This window comes from Schistocerca gregaria, chromosome 1 (assembly GCF_023897955.1).
Source record: "Schistocerca gregaria isolate iqSchGreg1 chromosome 1, iqSchGreg1.2, whole genome shotgun sequence".
NCBI lineage: Eukaryota > Metazoa > Arthropoda > Insecta > Orthoptera > Acrididae > Schistocerca > Schistocerca gregaria.
In genome coordinates this window covers 374,585,018-374,607,108 of record NC_064920.1, presented here as the reverse complement: position 1 = coordinate 374,607,108, position 22,091 = coordinate 374,585,018, and the positions used below count along the sequence as shown (strand labels likewise).

Here is a 22,091-nt window from a genome sequence, read left to right as displayed (position 1 = left end):
ATCCTGCAAAGGTTATGAATTTTAGAAACGACCTGTCGGTATGATGTTTACTCACAACTTACCTGTCCCTTGTGGGCCTTGTTCAGCCGAACTAATTTTCAGTTTAACTGTTTTTCTGTTCAATAACTGCCATCCATTTTGGTTTTTTCCGTAATTGTTATTCATATCAATGTGCAGCTTTCCATTGTTTCATATTTGTGCTCGCAAAGAGTAAATAAAATTGGTGTTACTCTTGACCAAAACCTTCATTTCAGTAGGTAGTTGACCCTCTCCAATTATTGATCCTTAAAGATTTTGTGAGAACTGACACCAGTGACTCATTTCCAACGGTTCAATTTCTCTGTTAATCGATCCATTGCCCAGCAGATTCCTGTCTGTATATCAGTTCATGGGGAGCAATATGTCACTCAGTTGGTCAAACCAAAAAAGATTATTGAAAGATCGAATGGTTGGTTAGCTCGAGTTGTCGTCTCGCACTCTGTACAAGCACTCATAACACTCATCTACAAGACACAGATACACACTCGACACTTCATACAGGCCGGATGAAGGCAACGGCAAACCACATTCACTAGGACACTGGCTGGAATGGCAGTGCAGATTTCCTGCCTCTGTTCCTCTACACTCGTTCCCTGAGTACTTTGACTTACTGAAGTATCGAATAGTTTTTTTAGAGTATTAAAATATTTCCAAGTTATTGTAGTAAGCTAACAAAAACTACAAAACTAGTCTTTTATAGATTCATGAATTTTTTGAGTAACATTTCTTCATTCTTTATATTCAGCTGTCATCAGCAGTTACAATTCCTGCTAAGTGTTCAATCAATGACACGTAGATATTTTCAAATATCTTAATTCTATTACAGTCACATTAATGCTTCAGATAATTCAGTTACTGTACTAAATAAACTTAAGAGACGTATACGTGGATACAAAAATATTTTAAAAGTTCAATAAGTAAAATGTTTGTTTTATTGCAAAAATTTCAAACGAAACTGATGCAGTAGCAATACAGGATGGTCAGAAACAGTCTGCAAAACTTGTTAAGGTGTCGCACGGTAGGTTCTGCTGAGAAATAAATGTTAAGAAAAAAATTCGATACGCTGCGCCGGTTGACGGATTGGTTAGCAGTGAATAAGCCACTCAGCCCATTGTGAGCACTGTATTGCCAAAGACGTTTTTCGTTTGGCTTCCTAAAGCCGACCAAGAGAGCCATACTAAAACTGAACATCGGACGGCAATAAGGATCGAATCCAAATGAAACGCTGAGCAGTCTCGTGTGCTATCGTATACGCTATGAGAACAACTGACAATATTTGAATTTGGGCGCCGCAACAGCCTGACCGGTTAACTTCAATTCTGATTATTTCGGGAACGGAGCAACGTATGGTATTTTTTCTGAATAATTGTTTCACAACGCAGCTTACTCTGTAACACCCTTACAAGCTTTTCAGAATGTTTCTGACCACCCTGTACGTAAGTGTCAGGCGAGGTAGCTTCCATGACATGCCTTACCTATGGTGTTTCGTCTGTGATAGTAACATGACTTGAGCTTAGTCATGTTGCAACTATTCGGCAGTTGACGGATATGTATGTGCATCTAACAGTATCACAGGAAGAAAGACACTGGCTTGACGTTAACTTATATTTATTTCAAATGTTGCCATTTATACTTAAAGTCTAGCGTTGCGGTACTGAATATTTGGTTTCGAGATCTCCGTTGGCTTTTCGGAGATAGCATTTCGGCTTCAAAGTACTAGAAGAAGCGCAGCCATTACGGTTTCAGTCAGTGCTTCCAGGCTGGTGGTGGTGGAGGAGGTAACTCATGAACCGGTTCCATCATTGGGCCATGGAACTCGGGCGGCATACCAGGGTGTTCGTGGTGAGGCAGGAATTCGTGGTGGAATTCGGGGTACAGCACGTGCTTCCAGGTGTGAGGACGACTCTTGCGCTCTGAAATGATGCGGACAGACGTAGAAAATAGAGTATTATCACATCAGAAAAATACATGAAATTTATACTTACGTAATCTACTTTTCATAATCATCTGCAACCAAGTCCCTAAAGTGCTTAACTTAGCTTTCCATTTATTAACTTAGCATTGAAGAAAAATTTTTCTGTGTCCGGTATTACCTCTTACCTTATAAGCACGCTGGTGGATTCTCTCGATTTATATATTCTTCCAGGACCTAGTTTTCCCTACTGTCAACTACTAAGACGACCTCAAAAACAGCAATTCATGTGGTGTTGACGAAATTTCAGACAGTAATCCTGAAGTAATCCATTTTCTTAATAGTATATCTAAGGTTTTAGTATCATAGGCTATTTTACTGACAGCTGGAAACATGCCATTGTGAAATCTCTTTGTAAGAAATAATCATATACATTTCCTTACTGACACCTATATGATTTTTGCAAAATTTTGAGGAAGTAATGAAGAGTGGTGTCACACTTAAATAGAAACAATGTTGCAAATTGAAGTAATTCTCTACTAAGAATGTAACATTTTCATTTACTCACAGAATATTACTAGCTTAAATATCGACTAATCATAAAATCCGTGGTAAGTGCCACAACTGCTGTATTAAGGAAATCGCAAAAAACTTCCAGAAAAAATTACTTTTTGATATTATTCTTCTTTCTATAGCCTAAACAAACGAAGACAGTTAATCTACAAACATTTTTAGAGTAAAGTTACTGTAAAACATTTAACAACAACAACAAAAAATTGTTGATGGAGCAAAACAAGAACAGGGCTATGTGCCAACCTCTCTAACATAAAAACCGGGCTAAGCCTACCACTTATATCTGTAAATAAAGGGGTTTGGGAAGGATAATAACCTCTATGCTATTCATTTTTGGAACACAACCCACGACCAGCTTAGAGACAGAAGTGATGACACTTTCTGCAGGACCTGGCCATAATTTAGCAGGACAATGCTCAAGCACGTACTGTGCAAGCTGTTACTGATTTGTTTGACTGATGGGCTCCTAAGTGCTATACCACCTGCTGCACTCCCCTGACTTAAGCCCTTGTGAGTTCAACTCGATTTCTAAACTGAAGGAAACAGTTCACGGCATTCGCTTCAGAACTGCTACGAATTCGTCGGGCAATAGACCGGGCCGCTCGAACTGCCAACGTAACTGGCACTGCGAAGAGTATCCTACGACTTCCACATGGCTGGCAACGGGCTATACACAGTACTAGTGGCTACTTTGAAGGTCAGTGAAACTTCTAAACACGAATTTATTTTGTACGAGCTGTAAATAAATAGTGTCCACTATTAAAGTTCCCAACGTCGTACAACAAACAAACAGGGGAATTAGAGGCATTAAATAATTTGTTACTGCTGCGAATAACCTGTTTGCTAATCTGCACAGTTAGTAGGTCTACTATAGTCCAGGAACCAAGTAAAACATAACTTAACGGGGTCTGCATAATCTAAACCTAAGTTAGCTTAACATGCCGCAGAAGAATGATAATCAGACGAAGTTCTTCAAAAAAGCCTTAGCCCTAAGGCGTTAAAGTTATCATATACAGTTATCTCATCAGGTCGAGGTTGTTTTTGAGGCACAGTAATTTTCGTATTGTTCTCATATGATTTTCTGACGGCTCTTACAGGGTGTTTCAAAAATGACCGGTATATTTGAAACGGCAATAAAAACTAAACGAGCAGCGATAGAAATACACCGTTTGTTGCAATATGCTTGGGACAACAGTACATTTTCAGGCGGACAAACTATCGAAATTACAGTAGTTACAATTTTCAACAACAGATGGCGCTGCAAATGATATGAAAGATATAGAAGACAACGCAGTCTGTGGGTGCGCCATTCTGTACGTCGTCTTTCTGCTGTAAGCGTGTACTGTTCACAACGTGCAAGTGTGCTGTGGACAACATGGTTTATTCCTTAGAACAGAGGATTTTTCTGATGTTGGAATTCCTCCGCCTAGAACACAGTGTTATTGCAACAAGACGAAGTTTTCAACGGAGGTTTAATGTAACCAAAGGACCGAAAAGCGATACAATAAAGGATCTGTTTGAAAAATTTCAACGGACTGGGAACTTAACGGATGAACGTGCTGGAGAGGTAGGGCGACCGTGTACGGCAACCACAGAGGGCAACGCGCAGCTAGTGCAGCAGGTGATCCAACAGCAGCCTCGGGTTTCCGTTCGCCTTGTTGCAGCTGCGGTCCAAATGACGCCAACGTCCACGTATCGTCTCATGCGCCAGAGTTTACACCTCTATCCATACAAAATTCAAACGCGGCAACCACTCAGCGCCGCTGCCATTGATGCACGAGAGACATTCGCTAACGATATAGTGCACAGGATTGATGATGGCGATATGCATGTGGGCAGCATTTGGTTTACTGACAAAGCTTATTTTTACCTGGACGGCTTCGTCAATAAACAGAACTGGTGGGGAACCAAAAAGCCCCATGTTGCAGTCCCATCGTCCCTGCATCCTCAAAAAGTACTGGTCTGGACCGCCATTTCTTCCAAAGGAATCATTGGCCCATTTTTCAGATCCGAAACGATTACTGCATCACGCTATCTGGACATTCTTCGTGAATTTGTGGCAGTACAAACTGCCTTAGATGACACTGCGAACACCTCGTGGTTTATGCAAGATGGTGCCCGGCCACATCGCACGGCCGACGTCTTTAATGTCCTGAATGAATATTTCGATGATTGTGTGATTGCTTTGGGCTATCCGAAACATACAGGAGGCGGCGTGGATTGGCCTCCCTATTCGCCAGACATGAACCCCTGTGACTTCTTTCTGTGGGGACACTTGAAAGACCAGGTGTACCGCCAGAATCCAGAAACAATTGAACAGCTGAAGCAGTACATCTCATCTGCATGTGAAGCCATTCCACCAGACACGTTGGCAAAGGTTTCGGGTAATTTCATTCAGAGACTACGCCATATTATTGCTACGCATGGTGGATATGTGGAAAATATCGTACTATAGAGTTTCCCAGACCGCAGCGCTATCTGTTGTTGACAATTGTAACTACTGTAATTTCGAAAGTTTGTCTGCCTGAAAATGTACTGTTGTCCCAAGCATATTGCAACAAACGATGTATTTCCATCGCTGCCTGTTTAGTTTGTATTGCCGTTTCAAATATACCGGTCATTTTTGAAACACCCTGTAGTTTCTTATTTATTTGGGAAACACTACCTTCATCCCCTTTCCGACGTTTTCTTGTTTCATCTATCACTTAAACCATAATAGTAAACACAAAAGACAGGACAAAGCACTGGAACTTGAGCAAAATCGAATCTCAAACTAAAAATAACAGCACGGGCATGTGGCCCCGATTTTGTTTCAGAACAAGTGACACTTAGCACCTGGCGCATTCTGGTGGCAATTTCTTAAACCACTTCCATACTGATTACTAGATGGCCTGGTTTTTACCGACGAAGGTTAGGCACATAGGACATATTTTGACAATAAAACGAAATTTTTTATTTTTGGCACTTAGACCGGATTTTATAATTAGTCGCCAAATAACAAAATATTTTTTTATATTTCCGAGACATTTGATATATCATATGTGATGGAATGAGTCTAGGCTGGTGCCCTGAGCCTTACTTAGGGCACGAGTTGCAACCAGGAAATGCAGGATTTCGCCATTTCCAGGTATGACCAGTCTTCAGGAAGTATGTGGCAGTGCTTGTTTTCCACATTATCAAACCCCTTTGGATATACTTATATTCCTGGGTCTGCCAGGCAGGTCATCTGCATGGCTAGGCTATGTATCAACACCTGCTGCTGTCAGTCTCGGACGCTGGACTGCCAAAAAAACTGGCACAGCTCCCATTGACGTAGCTGAGCTACGAACCGACGACCACAGCCTGATAGCCAAGCAATCAGGTTGTCCTCACTCAGCCACCACCTCCACTAGACTGCCAACCAGGGATCCTGTTGCTGTATCATCATTAGTGTATGAGCTGAGATCCTTCCAGTTCCAAAGTGCTTGTTGGGCCCAAAGCTGTCAAACACAGTTGTCTAGTTCTCTGTCCAGAGTTCGACAGCTGTACATCATCACTGTCTCTCACCGGGGTGGCCATTGGCCTAATGCACTCTAGCCACCCAAGACGGGATGCTGTCAAACCCAGCAACAGCCCAGGTAACTCACTACTGGAGTGCCCTGTCTACGGCACTTACAGCAGCTTGGTCTCACTGGTGTGCCTGGCTGCAGGGTCCAACACTCATTACCTGTCGTCTGCTTACTGCAGGTGCATTGCATAACATCTGTTTATGATTGACAATATGTAACTCTTACAACATTTGGCTGCCTGCATCGTCTATGGCCACATCCACCTCCAGCAGAGAACCCTCGCCTACTCTGTTGTCTCTGACACCATTACTTTTGTTGTCAGAAGTGGGATCCCTTAGAGACTGAAGTGGTGGACAACGAAGGGCTGCAACAGTGGTTCAAGATGTGTAGCAGCAGCGAAGTAAGCAGCAAGAAGTGCATGACTTACAACACTTATAGCATCCTTGAATCCTTGGGTTTTTTCTCTTCCTCTCGTCCTGTTCCTACTATGTCAGGGTCTACACTCTGTTACAGTATCTGGGAGGGGGTTAAGCGATGAAACGATGATACCACTTGAGTGTACCCTACGTAATTTTCCCGGGTACACAGCCCCATGGACCAAATTGCATGGCTATCTTGGCAAACTGACATATGCCCGGCGGTACAGAGAAAATGCTTGGCTAAATAAGGAATGCTGTGGATACTAAGACAATCAAGGTCAATGTAAATAACAGGCAAATGCGAGATGGGCTTGTTGTAAATGAAGAACAAGGAATTTAGTAGTCTGTACCAGTTTATGTGACATGCCTGTACCAATCAGAGTGAGTGTTATAAAAGTTATAAACCATTAAAGTGTATGGCAGTAAATGAGATAATCATTAGATGATGAAGAACATGCAGTCTGATAGTATGAAGACCGCTAGATGAGTAGCTAGTGAATGCTATTTGCTTCTAATAAGGTACATGTAAACAGTGGTACAGTGCTGACAAAGAAGAATATGGACTCATTAGATGACGAAGAACACACAAAAAATGGTTCAGATGGCTCTGAGCACTATGGGACTTAACTTCTGAGGTCATCAGTTCCCTAAGACTTAGAACTACTTAAACCTAACCAACCTAAGGACATCACACACATCCATGCCTGCGGAAGGATTCGAACGTGCAATCGTAGCGAAGAACATGCTGTTTGGTAGTTTGATGAGTACTAGATCAACAGATAGTGAATGCTATTTACTTCTAATAAGACAGTGGTACAGCGCTGAAAAAGAAGAACATGGAGCAAATACTCTATGTTTAGGCTTTCCTTTCTTCGCATTATGCATCACTAGCTCAGAGCGACAAGGGGCTGCAATACCACTGATTCGATGTGAGTTATTGGCTGTGATATCATCAGTTCTATTGCTCCAGGTCCCTCGCGATACATTGTGCACGATACCACAAAATCCGCCTAAGATATCTATCCAAGCTAAGGAAATAATATTACGGGAGAACTTCTTAGGTATTGGGAGTTATGACGAAGTATAATTACTGTGTGGTATTAAGGAACACAGGTTGAAGGGAGTGAAACCGCCTGTGGTGGTTTGGCCTTGAGCGCTGGAAGAGCGCATAATAATGTTTACCTACACAAAGCGAAGTGGTGTGGTGGTTAACACACTGGACTTGCAGTCAGGGAAATGATGGTTGAAATTCGCGAAGGGTCATCCTCATTCAAGTTTTCTATGATTTTCCTAAATCGCTCAGGGAAATGCCAGGTTGGTTCCTTTGAAATAGCACCGGCAGCTTCCTTCCCCATCGTTGAAACATTCTGAGCTCTTATTCTGTCTCTACTAACCTCGACGGCGACAGGACATTAAATCCTAATCAGCCTTCCTCCCTTCCTAAATGTTGTTCATGTCTTCTTACTAGTTATTCATAATCAGTGATTTCGAGGAAGATACTACAAATGTGGGTAAGATTAGTGGGGTTACAGTGATAGAATGCCTTTCTGATCTCCATCCTGTATGTGGAATGACACAGCTGCTAACGGCCTAAAAAGGAAGAGTAGCAGTAAAGTAGTGCAAACCTGGACCTATAGACTCATTGTTCGTGTTTGATAGGAGTGAGACAATGAACACAGCGTAAATATAAAAGGGCCGTCCGCTGTGGCCGAGCGGTTATAGGTGCTTCAGTCTGGAACCACGCGACCACTACAGTCGTAGGTTCGAATCCTGCCTCGGGCATGGGTGTGTGTGATGTCCTTAGGTTAGTTAGGTTTAAGTAGTTCTAAGTTCTAGGGGACTGATGACCTCTGATGTTAAGTGCCATAGTGCTCAGAGCCATTTGAACCTCTTTAAAATATAAAAGGAAAAAGTCACTAGAAGTTGTAGGATGATTATGAGTCGTTACTTTAGACTAGAGTAGGAGAATGCGAAGTGTAAACATTTGTAAATATATTGGTGCTTCTGTCAGAGTATGAATTTGGTAGGGCAAATTATTCCTAGGAGGGAGGAAATGTCATGACAAGGCCCCAGGCAGAAGCCCATTCCACATCCACGATGTGGGTTGCAGCCAGCCAATATAACATTTCACCATTTCAGCAGCTTCCTAATAGCGACCCAGTTTCCCAGGCAATGTCCAGTCTTTAGGCAGTTACTTCGACACTGAAGTATGCAGCCGTGCCTCTCTTCCACAGTAACAAGCCCCCTTTTGTTGAATGCATAGCCCTCAGCCAGCCGAGGAGTGGCGTGCCTACGTGACAACGACCATTGTGTGGCAGTCTCTGCCATGGGATCACTGACTCCCTTCTGAAGCAACCTATCATCAAAACAGCTGGGCTGCAAGCCAACGAGCGCTCCCTGACACGCTAAGAATCAGATCGTTTTCTCTCAGCCGCCATCTCCATGAGACTGCCAGATGGTGATCTTGCCGCCGCTTCATAGTCCAACGTACAGGATGAGGTATGAGGTTCCCCAAGCTCAGTGCTGATGGGGTTCAACATCACCAGAACAACGTTCCAGACATCGGTCCAGGGTTCGACATTCAGATGTCACCGTCGTCACCCATCAGGCTTATCACCAGCTTGCTGCTCCCTGATCAACTGACTTAGGACAGTGTCAAGCCATCATGACTCAGCAACGGCCAAGAGTGCTTACTGCTGGGCTGCTTGTTTGAGAAGCACTTTCAGGGGCGTGGTTTCACCAGTCTACGTGGGTCTGGGGTTGAACGCACTTTTTCTGTTGTCTGCTTACTGAAAGTGCATTACACTATGCCTATTTATGGCTAAAATCATCGCCTACTCCTCCACACACTCCAGTGAACCACAACTCCCCTCCGTTCTCCTTGACACCACAATACATGAACTTCACATAGAAAAGTTTTGAGTTTTCTCGAACAGATGGGATTAGAAACAACTTGTTATAATCATATATTATAAAAAGAATGCAATATGTTATGCTGAATAATTAAATCAATTCTCGAAGGGGAAAATATTTTTTAATGACTGAGAGGATACCACAAAGTATTTTCGGCATGGTTCAATTTTTGGGACCACTTCTCTTACTTACGTATTTGACTAGCCTCCTACTGAACATAAAAGGGCAAGGTTGGCACTATTTTTGCAGACGACACAGAAGCAACAGATAGTACTTTTAACCATGTTTTCAAAGAACTGCGCTTTCTGATTGGAGAACGTGTATTAACACACAAGCCTTGTGCTCCTCAATATTCACACCTCATATCCTTACATTTGGCATTGCTGTACAACCAAAAGGCTCATATACAGAATACTTTCATTTTAAATTATTCAATTAACCATCACTTTGCAAGAGGCACGTCAGGTCAACTGTATCGCAAGCATTCGGTTTTGGAATATGTGTCTTCTAACATTAAAGTTGTTTAAGTTATTCCTGTGTTTAGAAACTTTTGAGGAATTGGGATGTAGACTTACCACCAAGACTGCTGAGGTAACAATCAACCTGGTTGTCACGTTTTGTACAGCCGTACCAATCGCTGACTGCAAATAAATATAAACAATAATACATAATTTAAAAATAGAAAACATCCTTGTTCATAACTATAGTGTTTAGAATTACAAATGAGTCTCGCTGTAGCCCCCAGAACTTACCCTTCCCAGACGCCGGCAGCAGTGGTTCGTGAGACCATGGACACAGTCTCAGCTGGCACGAGATCCTGTCGTCCACCAGATCGCAGTTGTACCAGTTCTTTTTGCATGGCGGAGGATCTGCGAAGTTACAGATTCTCATTTCAACGTATGTTTTCATACACACTGACTCTCAGACGTGGTCCTTGTCCTAATGTATCACTGTTCTATGGTGTTGTCGAATTTTCATCACTAGGGTATAGTACGTCTCCTGGCAGCCTCTCCTCAAAGAAACTTTTTCTCAACCATTTCTCTGGACTTTTTACGAATGATCTCTCATTGAATGAAGTTCAAACCATGTTCTTCTCGGTAGCTCCGCTGATTCCAGAACTGGCTGAAAGATCTCGGTTCTGCTAATAGTCTATAAGCAATACCAGAGATACACAGAAAACATTTTAATCACAACCTTGGTGTAAATTATTCAGTGATATGGCCAGTTTCCGGTCTCACATATAGTTCGAATTAAAGTAAAGCAGGTTGTTACCTACTATACTGGTTCATAAACTGTTAAATTGTCCTAGTGCACTAATCGCACAACACAGTACCGTGGTTCAAAACAATTCACATATGGCAAAAATTAAACGCATCAATTCACATTATCACTGTCCTCATACAATTTAAGGAACTCGAAACAATTAAGATAGTGAATAAAAGTGATCAGTAAGTCCGCCAACATTGGCCTGATAACCAGACATTGATCATAGGAGTCAATAATCTGCGTGTTCCTCTAATAAGTTCTCACTCGGAATTAATCAGTAATTACTGTCACAGATGTCATAAATTAAAACCACCAGTGAAGAAAACGAACTGTACGCGCAATATGCGAATATTCTAGAATGTTAGTTACCGGACTAAGGCACATTGCTCATTACACAAGACATAGGTGTTTCCCCCTTTACTCTCAGCCGTAGACTGACTTCAGATGTGATATAGGTCCACATATAGTTTAACCTAAGAACAATATGTTTTACATTACTCATAACTGATGGCAGCCATCTTAAATAAACAGTTTCATTAACAATTTGTCCATTTTATTTGGACTGTTGGGCTCCGTGGCCGTGAATAATGATATTTCACTGAAAAAATACGGCAACCAGCCACTTTTTAATGCGTTTTTTTTATTTACGCCAATATGCATTTCGGGTTTGCACCCATCTTCAGCTGGCAAATTACATGGATCTTCAGTTACTACAGTAGTACAATCTCGACAGCAGTTTGGATGCTGCAGCAGGCATTCTCCTCTCCTTGTTTTTTCCTGGCTTTTCTTCTTTTTTGCAACGACACAAACACTTTTTATCACGTATTTTGCACAGGCGCACTGCGTTGTCGACAACATGGCGGATAACGCAGTGCGCCTGTGCAAAATACGTGATAAAAAGTGTTTGTGTCGTTGCAAAAAAGAAGAAAAGCCAGGAAAAAACAAGGAGAGGAGAATGCCTGCTGCAGCATCCAAACTGCTGTCGAGATTGTACTACTGTAGTAACTGAAGATCCATGTAATTTGCCAGCTGAAGATGGGTGCAAACCCGAAATGCATATTGGTGTAAACAAAAAAAACGCATTAAAAAGTGGCTGGTTGCCGTATTTTTTCAGTGAAAAACAGTTTCATGACTCTCAAAATAATGAACTTTCTAGTTAGTGATTTAGTTAACACGTGCTGCACGTCAAATGAAACACAAAAAAGTATATCAAGGAAATTGTACTGCCGAAGTTCAGAATCTAACAGTAATTTTGACATAATTTGTAACTGGAATTAGCTATGGTCTAAAGCTTTACTGGTAGTAAATTCGGAAGGTAATTAGTATCGGACAATTTTAGATACATTATGGAGAAGTTGGAGACATGCACTTTCAAATACACTGAAATATGTTTCCTACCGCTCACCAAATATGTAAATGCGTTCTGTATTAACGTTTTCAGTTAACCATATTTCGTAATTAACAAAGTTTCTGTGTTGATTAGATCACTGCATCTATATTAGCAAGTAGTATGTAACGAGCAATGAAACTCAATGGGACTAAGCCTATTTATGAATATGAAATTACTATGCCCTTGCTGGGTACTAGATGAACTATCATATTCTCATCGTCATAGATTAGATAAAAAAATTAGAAAATTTAGGGAGACAGAAAGACATAGCAGATGAGGTTGGATGCTCAACTTGCTTCGTCAAAAGTGTTTCAGAAAGCAATTTAAGACATTTCAGTGGATTAGTGTGCCTTGTATTGCTGGAAAAAAGTTCAACTCCACAGAGCGATAGAGAGGCTCAGGAAGCCGCAGAAATTTCCAACAAGAGGAAACACGGCCGCACAATTCTAACGAAGTTAAAGAGTCCTCTCCAATGGCTCATTTCGATGGCAATAGATGAAGCGTGTGGGGCACGAATTATTTGTTTGCAGCAATTGACAGCTCTTTAGTTTTCTTCCAGGATTTTATCAGAGTCAGTACGCTATCCAGCGGACTGTATAGAATGAGCTCGGAATAAGAAACCGTACCGCAGATGAAGAAATCGTGCCTGACTTGCAGCAGCGCGTTTGAGCCCAAATCGAATTAAGTGAGCAGGTCTCCCACATAACGATTATCTTTTAAAAAAATCTGGAAGAAGAAAACGTGATTACTTTCGCTCTATAATGATCCAGTTAGTCTGTAGAAAAATCCAGAATCATAAGCTATTATTGAAGCTCCTTGTAGCTGTATCACCGATTGAAACTAAATATTAGTGGCAAACAAAACCTGACTATAACGTTATATATACAGTTCTCATTTGCGAGTAGAGTTCCTCCAACAGTTTTCAGCCTGCTGAGAATAGGATTCGCGAATCACATCATGTAATTAAGAACCAACCAAATGGAGCTAACTTTTTTGAAACGGTAAACATGTGGTACCTTCTTGTACCCCGTTGTTTATGTTACGATACTCGTATACATTGGATATTTTGATATATTGTTCGAAGAGATAGTTTCGATAACACTCAAGAAGTAACGTAGTGTTAACGTCGCCCAATCCCAACAGTGTGCCTCGCACATTAATAAAAACTTTCATTTGAATTTATCCTCTGCAATATAATCTGATTTTCGATAGTTTAATATCTGTTTATTTCCGTAATGCTGACCCTTTTACTTATGTTTCCAAGAGCTATCAAACGTAGTTAACTAGCGCATGGTTTCGTGCAGAATTTAATAATTTCTTAAGTATGCTAGCTCATAACAATGTTACTGTTATTAATCATAGAGAAGAAATTTGACGCTTGCTGATACTCTTATTTGTCTCAAATCTTAATTCGGTAGCGGTACTATTTATGATGTTTCACAATCATCTTCTTTACTTGATAAATATATTAGCTCAATCAAATAAAAAATAGGCATAAAACAACTTCCACAGCACTAAAGACGAGGGCTGTTTCTCGTACGACCACAAGCAACTGCGTAACCCAGTTTTGTTTACGTGTCTACAGCAAAGCCTGTGTTGCCACAGCGTTAGACGATTACGGCTCTGAGGCGGTAGTGACGGCCGCCTTTGGCATCTCGCGTTCGAAAGCTGACACCAATGCCGCCATTTATTAGGGCTCTTCTTTCGCCATATCGAGTACACATATCTCAAATAAAAATAAGATATCGGAAACACGCATACTCCCAAACATTCTTCAGGCACTCATATTCTTCACAAGCTTGCACACAAGCACGAACAATTTGACATCCTGTCAAATGTGAGATTTAATTACATCTCATTCCCATACGGAGATCATACTTCGAAACCAAATACACTTCCCACAGGGTTACAAAGGGGATCAGGAGCTCTCTCCCATTTGAACTCAAATTGTTGCATAAATTTCTTGGATGTGACCGTTTGAAGTATCCAAAATTGTCTCTTGTATTCTGATCCATAAACTCTAAAATCCAATGAAGCTGCTGTCACTCTTATATCAGTACTACGTCCATTACAGCGTATTAACAAAAAAAGAGAAAAATCATTACCTTCGTGATGCCATTCAATGGGTTCTGTCTTCGTTGTGTCCGATTTAGAACAAAATCTCAGCGTAAATTTTAGTTGTCCTGCGTAGTTGATAAAATTGTATATCATTCCAAACTCATCCTGCCCTGTAAAAAGAAATGTATATCTCATATAAAACACCACATTCATTGCTGTAACAAGTGTCATCATAGGATAAAAACAAGCTCTACGACTAATTTTGTGAGGGCAGGTACCTGATAACAGATGATCTCATGTAAATGAGGGAGCTATGATGTTCGACGATTCATGATTTAGATATTTCGTGCTGACGTATGAACGTTTCTCGTGCACCTAGCTCTACTATAGATGAAAACTCCTATGTTACAAGGAATAATCAACTACATTCGGAAATATCTGTATTAGTATATTGAGAACTAATACTGCCAGGAAAAAAACGGCCAAACAGATTACGAGTAGTACATGAGCTACGAAAGAATCAACAGACACTGTAGATAAGTGATTTATTCCTCTGCTACTGTAGACATCCTACGCTACTTTTATGTGCCTAGTGACAAGCGCCTGAATTCTCAGATGCTAGTATGTGTGCAGTTTGTCGGTTTTATGTCAATCGGTGTTTCGCGTGTCTACTTGGAATAAAACGCACAGAACAACAGGGAGCATTCAGGACGTTATTTATTCTTGGTTTATGTCTTTACCGTTGCATTTACATTTTTTGGAGGCTCAGTATTCGATACTTTGATTTAGTACTCATGACTTCAGAAATAAATAGTCATTAGCTGTAACTCGTATTTTGACATCATTTTTGGTCGGGCTTGCAGAAGTACTGAGACAGGTCACTCTTCTCCACTTTGCGTAGGAGTACGTGCATGTGTGAGTGTGTGTGTGTGTGTGTGTGAGTGAGTGTTTTCTCTAGCAGCGGCAGTGGATTATCCAACCGTTACTAGTGATGTGGAAGTAAGATGGGAGGTGTGTGATGCATTTTGCACTGAGAGGTACTGAGCCCTCTTTGCAACGTCGCGCAAGTGTAGTTTGTACTCCCCGCCTCTGTTCCACGCTATACACTCCAGCCGTTGCCTATCTTTGTAACTTACAGCTCTGGGTTAAGCGCCACATTGTTATCAATGCTTCTGACTCTCCCTGTATGAATTTATATGCTCGAAGAACTAGACCTGTCTGTTAATAACGGGTCTCGCAGGTTCGAATCCTGCCTCGGGCATGGATGTGTGTGATGTCCTTAGGTTAGTTAGGTTTAAGTAGTTCTAAGTTCTAGGGGACTAATGACCACAGCAGTTGAGTCCCATAGTGCTCAGAGCCATTTTTTTTTGTTAATAACGTAATAATTGTTGTGTTTTCTTTCTGACAGCCATAATCACTTCAGTGGCTAAGTCCCTCTCTGTGCTTTAAACTAGCAAGGAAATCCACACTGAATGTTCTATGCGCACCCCGAAGCGTGCTGCCCAGTCATACGCATCGGAAAGACGCTTTTGGTTGGAGTGCCGCTCAACGACCCATTTTTCCACGTACTCCCACTTCTTGGTTAGGTATTAAATTCAGGACGTTGGCGTATAGCCTGATAATAAGAAACTGTACGCCGACATCTCTTCTGAATTTGGTGCAGATATCCTGGTGATGAAAAGTTCATCTGCCGTCAGGATTCGAACCAGCTGCCTCCTGGCAGAGAAAACAAATGTACGCTAACTACTGTAATGATCAAACTGGTTGATCTGACTGTATCTACCTCTAAAGATTACGATTAGTTGCTTATATGACATTTGTGCTCTCTCTGAGCCCGGATATTATGATCCAGTGAATATATTTAAGTGTTATACGAATCAATATTAAATTTTTCTTTCAGAATATGCACCATGACTAGAGTTTTCCAATCATATAAGGAGGTTTGATTACCACTTTTTGAATTCTGCAATGTCATATCCGGCGAACTGACATTTCACGAAAAGAGCTTTTGGTCCAAAAACAAGGTTTTCAATTTGTGTTTAGTGTTATTTCACAAATCTCGTGTAGTATACTTTTTATGAAGTTAGAGGTCCTGTCACCGATATCGTACAACATCTACTTCGTAAGCTATATTGTTGATAATACACTTCTTTCTTTAAAAAAAAAATAAAAGAAAGGAACGGTTGCATTCAGTTAGTTAACATGAGACAGTACAACGATCTGCGTGTGCGGAGCACATACTGTCATCATTAATGAAAGTGCGAATTGCTCTGGCATATACATCTTCAACAAACTGCAGGAAGGTTTCATGACCATAAGTATCTTAATCCAAAGTTAGAAGACTACATTCTTTTAGATTTTGCAGAAATACCCAGCACCTATTCAAGTGTGAGTGCCGTTATTGCACCATGCGAAACCGAATGGAATTTTGGAAAGCTTGTCTCGTAATGGAGAGTCATGAATTTCGCTGGATACAGCCATTCACATTCAGATCTTTTGTCTCGCTCAAAGGGAATGTCAGCGTGGTTTCTAACAATTGTGTATTTCCAACACCTTCCACATCCCTCTTTTAGTAATTGTTATCACTACTCACTGTGTTCAATTATTATATTCATGATGTATTCTATGACTGTTTGGGAATGTCATTGTGCACAAATGGAATAAAATACACTAAATAACGTGAAGTAAGTTAATACAAAAATTACGTAAGCAACTGTTAACAGCTTATGAAAATCTGTAGGTATTTGGTTTCAATTCAGCATGATAAGTAACTAAAGCACTTTTGTGCGTAGATCTAGGCGGCCGAGGTCCGTTTGAATAAAGCTCCTTCTTACATGTGACTGCTTTATGATGAGAAGAAAACAACCAACATGAAAGGTGTTTGTATTAGAGAAAGAATTCTGCAATTATACTGAGTCCTTTCTATGAAACAGAAAATTAACTCGAACTAGCATGAACAATAACTTTCCCTCAGCATTGTCATATACCATAAAATTACTTTTAAACAGAATATTTAAATTAAATAAAATTTCCTCTTTGCCTTTGTGTAACAAATATGGCGGTGGCAGGAAACTGACTACAATACTAAACACATAACTGGTAATTCGTCCTGGATGTCAACACGTAGGTATCGTTAAATACAATGAAATCTTTACAATACAATACTTCGCGATTAGCGCTTGCAACAAATAAAACTTTGTGGCTGTTACCTTCTTCCAAAAGTGTCGTCTCTTTATGAAATGATCTCAAATCATGAACTCTTACGAAAGATATACATATCATGTGAAATAATAGTTTGTTTCGGACATTTGACAGTTTATTTGTAATGTTTACCACGATGAGCACCTTCACAAGGCTGAACACATGAGTAGTAACATATTCTTTGGCTACCAGAAGTTGTATTATCATTGACTGAAGTCTGGCCCAGCGAGGGAAGCATTCGTCGGCCAGAGAGAGACAGTGTGTGTGGCAGAGTGAGGAACTTGGATGTCGGACCTACAGCACAGAGAATGCAATTTTATTTGCCATGCTCCCTGATGGGTAATTGGAGACAGAGGATCATTTGAGATGACTCGATGGAGAGACGAGACTTTTGGAAGAATGTAACAGGCACAACATTTTATTTGTTGCGAGCGCTAATTGCGAGGTACTGTAGTGCAAAGATTTCATTGTATTTAACAGTACCACGTGTTGACATGCAGAGCGAATAACAGTTACGTGTTTAGTATTGCAGTTAGTTTCCTACCACCATCGATAGTAAAAGTATTTCGTATAAAAAGGCAAAGAGCAAATTTTACGTAATTTAAATATTCTGTATAAATGTAATTTTTAAGGCACATGATAAAGCTGAGATCTTGGATGAAAAAAACGGACCAACAAATCGATCTTTCAACAACTCGGCATGGAGCAGAGATTGTCCAGTATCTGTTTCGAGCGAACCCTACAGTTCTTAGATCTCATAATTCACGACAGGAAGATAATTTTGAAAAGATGATCATCCAAGGCAAAATAAGATCGAAGTGAAGACCACCGAGATGATGAATAGACCAGCTAAAGGAGAATACGCACCAAACATGGGAGAACTCCGAGAAGCAGAAGACCGTGAAAAATTGAGACTGTTAAAGGTATAGGACGTCAAACGGGCCGACTTGGAGCAAGAGAGGCACGACAGTAAATTTCAATTTCCAGCGTCTATACTTTTACAAATAAATTCATAAAACTTTGTCAGCATGACCAGGAAGGATTCAGAATTCACACTCATAGCAGTGGAAGTTCTAAAACATAACGAAGTAATTTCTTTTACGTGTGAAATTTCATCATTTTTTTCACTTACTCATGGCAGCATTTGAGCTATAGGTACACTTTTCTTCAGAAGTAAGAGAGAGTCTTCGATGACTTTTGCACAGCACACAAACCATACTTAAAGGTGTATGAAACTCAAGAATTTTCCAAATCTATTTCAACTGTGGTAAAAATTGAGGTAATTAACTATAAAACATGTGTTTTTTTCTAAACATGAAGCTTAAAATATAACAGTTCATTCGTTTTTCATGAATTAAATAAATTCTAGAGTTTCGTACACCTGTGAGTATGGTATGTATGCTGTGGAAAATTCATCGAAGAATCTCTCTAACTTATGAAGAAAAGTGTACCTATAGCAACAAATGCAGCCATTAGTAAGTGAAAAAATGATGAAATTTCGCACGTAAAAAAAATTATTTTGTTATGTTTTCGAACTTCCACTGCAATGGGTGTAAATCCTGAATCCTTCCTGGTGATGCTGACAAAGTTTTATGAATTTATTTGAAAAAGTATGGACACTGGAAATTAAAATGTCCTGTGATGCCTCTCCTGCTCCATGTCGGCCCGTTTGACGTCCTACCCCCCCCCCCCCCCCCCCCCTTACAGGTTTTGTGTAGCGGGTCACCAACTTTCAACTATGAAAGACCGAATGTTGATGACGAGCGTTTGTTAATGAAAATGGCCTCACCAGTGCCCAGCAACGCAATGGGTAAAGCAAAAGAACGCTATGTGTCGAGTTCTGGTCAAGGTCTGATTCAGTTACTAAAAGGAGTGTCTGAGAGTAGTGACACTTAATCTCTCTGGAACTGTTTAAAGGCTCAGTGCAAAATACTCGTACGTACCTGGGATGTGGCTTTTGTTGCTCGACTCGAGGGAGCGTGTCCAGAGTACGGCGACCGGCTCGATGGAGCCGCGCTTGACGCTGCTGGCGCAGATGATGCCGCCTTTGTCGTGCCCCCGGCACCAGTACCAGTTGTACAGCAGGTCGCACGACGGCCACGGCGCATGCGCTGGAGCAGCGTCTGCAACAGTCGTCGCTAGGGGTGGCCAACAGAGCCTGGTGGCTGGCGCTTCCCACCAGTACGAGCGTTACAGGGAAACCCGGAACTACCATAGGAAGAGAAAAGCAAATTCGAGGCTGGCTAGAGGATCTGGTTGGAATGTAAATTTGGCCAGAGCATATCTGATCGGCAGTTGTAATTGAAAAGTAAGTCAAAGATACTGATTGGAACGCCCTTCATGGGAGGCGATAAGGAGACGGAATAGGCGGTCGTCTGATGGGCCCATTTGCTGGTTGTTCGTATAACATTTTTTAAATATTTGCGTTGATCAATTGATGTCATGCAACAGTTTCACTTCCTTTTCTTTCTTTATTCATTCCTGTTTTTATACTCTAACTTGAAAGCCCTCTAAAGTTATAATTTTTTTCATAGAAAACGTGTTTCTCGTTGTTTCCTATTCTTCCTATTCTTTGATGTTGTTTTCTTCTGGCTCTTTTCTTATTTCTTCAACCCTTGGTATCATTGATTTCTTTCTACCTGATATACAACCATTCGTATGTTGAACAGTATCCATTACTTTTCTTTCACCAGTTGCGACATAGTCACGTATACGAACAGTGATCCAATACTGTCAAATGTTTTTTATTCCAGTCTTTGATCACAATATCAATTCTTTTGACGATGACTGGTTTCAGTCCGTAATGACGATCCTCAGATCTTTTCTACACCATGTCCTAAAGTGATAAGGCTATAATGGCAACGTCAAAACATATAAATATAATCTTTGACCACAATATCAATTCTTTTGACGATGACCGGTTTGCCACGCGGGATTAACCGAGCGGTCTGGGCGCTGCAGTCATGGACTGTGCGGCTGGTCCCTGCGGAGGTTCGAGTTCTCCCTCGGACATGGGTGTGTGTGTTTGTCCTTAGGATAATTTACGTAAGTAGTATGTAAGCTTAGGGACTGATGACCTTAGTAGTTAAGTCCCATAAGATTTCACACACATTGGAACATTTTCAACATGACCGGTTTAAGTCCGTAATGACCATCCTCAGATCTTTTCTACACCATGTCCTGAAGTGATAAGGCCATAATGGCAACGTCAATTATATTTATGTGTTTTGACTTTGCCATTAAGGCCTTATCACTTTAGGACATGGTGTAGAAAAGATATGAGGATGGTCATTACGGATTGAAACCGGTCATCGTCAAAAGACTTGATATTGTGATCAAAGACTGGAATAAAAAAACATTATTTTTCAGTAGTCTGTTCCTCCTTAAACATTCAGAAGCATATATACATTCTGGTCTTATAGTTTTGGTATAGTGTTTCAGTTTTGTATTTCTGGATATGCATACCTTGTACATACGATTAGTTTAACCATATATTCCATCCATTTGATTAATTCTCAAATATGCTGCAAATTTTTTAAATGCCTTCTGACGTTTAGAATTATTAAATCGCTCCGTTTTTACCTATTTGTGTTGCTATGTATTTTATATACGTCATGAAATTAGTTTCTTCACCCGAAATTTTGAGACCAGTTGTATTGGACATTCTTTACAGAAGTTTTTCTTGTGCAACAACTTATGTCAGTATTGATATTGATCCAGAAAAGCCAAACAGTTTAACTTAATCCCATTTGCTTACCTTCCCAGAAATACTGGTATAATTTTGTTATTTTTTGTTAGCTCCAAATTCCAGATCCTTAATTTTTTTCTATAACATAGTTAAACAGTAAATGGGATACACCATCCTCTTGTCCAATGCCAATTATCATTTCAAATGGTTCAGATAGTTCTCCTGCAAATTTATAAAGGCAGACTGAAATATTCCGTGGACAACCGCGATTCGATCCCGCGACCTTTCGAGTCCCAGGCACACGCGTTAGCGCTAATCCACCACGCTCGACAGGTATATTTACTTATAATCTACGCAAGTTCAAGGTCTTGAGATCGTCTCTGAAAAAGACTGAGTCTTTTTCGCCGCTTGCCGTGCAACATATGCTAAGTAACTACGCTGTAACTGAAAGACTCGGTACCCAGTCTGTTTCACATCTCGGCGCTGATCGTCTCTTCGTAAGTCCTTGCCTTTTTATTTACAATGCCAAATCCACATTGCTTTTAATAACGCCATAAAAAAACTAACAAATACAAACTCATAAAATTTACATATTAAATTCCAGTGTGTCGTAGTTTAAGTCTCATACAGGGAAGAAGGGAGGGAGACAAGTGTTTAGCGTCCTAACAACGACGAGATCATTAGAGACAGAGTACAAGACCAGCGTGCCCCATTGACCACAAGATTGCTTCCTTGCAGGGGCAACCCATTACTCAAAATATGCAATACTTATTTAGAGTCGCATTTCAACAGTAGCAATAGCTCAGAAAGTGTGTAATAACTTATACACCGTGAGGAGTGTACAGGGACAGCCGTGGTAGAACTTACGATTGGCCGCAGCGGGACAACACAGCGCGACTAAGAGAGCTGCAACGGAGGTCAGAATTGACGGTGCCATGGTTGGCGCAGGATGCCAACTGCGCCCGCAGTCAAAACTGAACTGCTTTTCTGAAGCGGGCACACTTGCATTACCCCGATAACACTGGACGTGCAAGTGGACATGGAGTGCCAAGACTCTGATAAGCACGTACTAAACATATTGTAA

General features: G+C 40.8%; 1 protein-coding gene across 1 annotated transcript; it reads right to left on the bottom strand.

The window, feature by feature from the left end:
- Positions 1 to 665: 665 nt before the first annotated feature.
- On the bottom strand, positions 666 to 22,024 carry LOC126347151 (uncharacterized). The gene is made up of 6 exons (XM_050002246.1): positions 21,875 to 22,024; positions 19,263 to 19,442; positions 14,166 to 14,288; positions 10,157 to 10,273; positions 9,980 to 10,045; positions 666 to 1,952 (listed from the first exon to the last, which is right to left on the bottom strand). Exons 1-6 carry the CDS (start codon positions 21,942 to 21,944, stop codon positions 1,786 to 1,788), a joined length of 723 nt encoding a protein of 240 aa, XP_049858203.1. The 5' UTR covers positions 21,945 to 22,024; the 3' UTR covers positions 666 to 1,785.
- Between the last annotated feature and the right edge of the window lie 67 nt (positions 22,025 to 22,091).

What these genes read in the sequence shown, in the direction of transcription:
- LOC126347151 (XM_050002246.1), bottom strand. Translation starts at nt 21,944, where the DNA reads ATGGCACCGTCAATTCTGACCTCCGTTGCAGCTCTCTTAGTCGCGCTG. An exon ending in GCTGCCGGCGTCTGGGAAGG is followed by an intron (nt 10,046 to 10,156) that starts GTAAGTTCTGGG and finishes ATTTATTTGCAG; the next exon opens with TCAGCGATTGGTACGGCTGT. An exon ending in TTACCTCAGCAGTCTTGGTG is followed by an intron (nt 1,953 to 9,979) that starts GTAAGTCTACAT and finishes GCATCATTTCAG; the next exon opens with AGCGCAAGAGTCGTCCTCAC.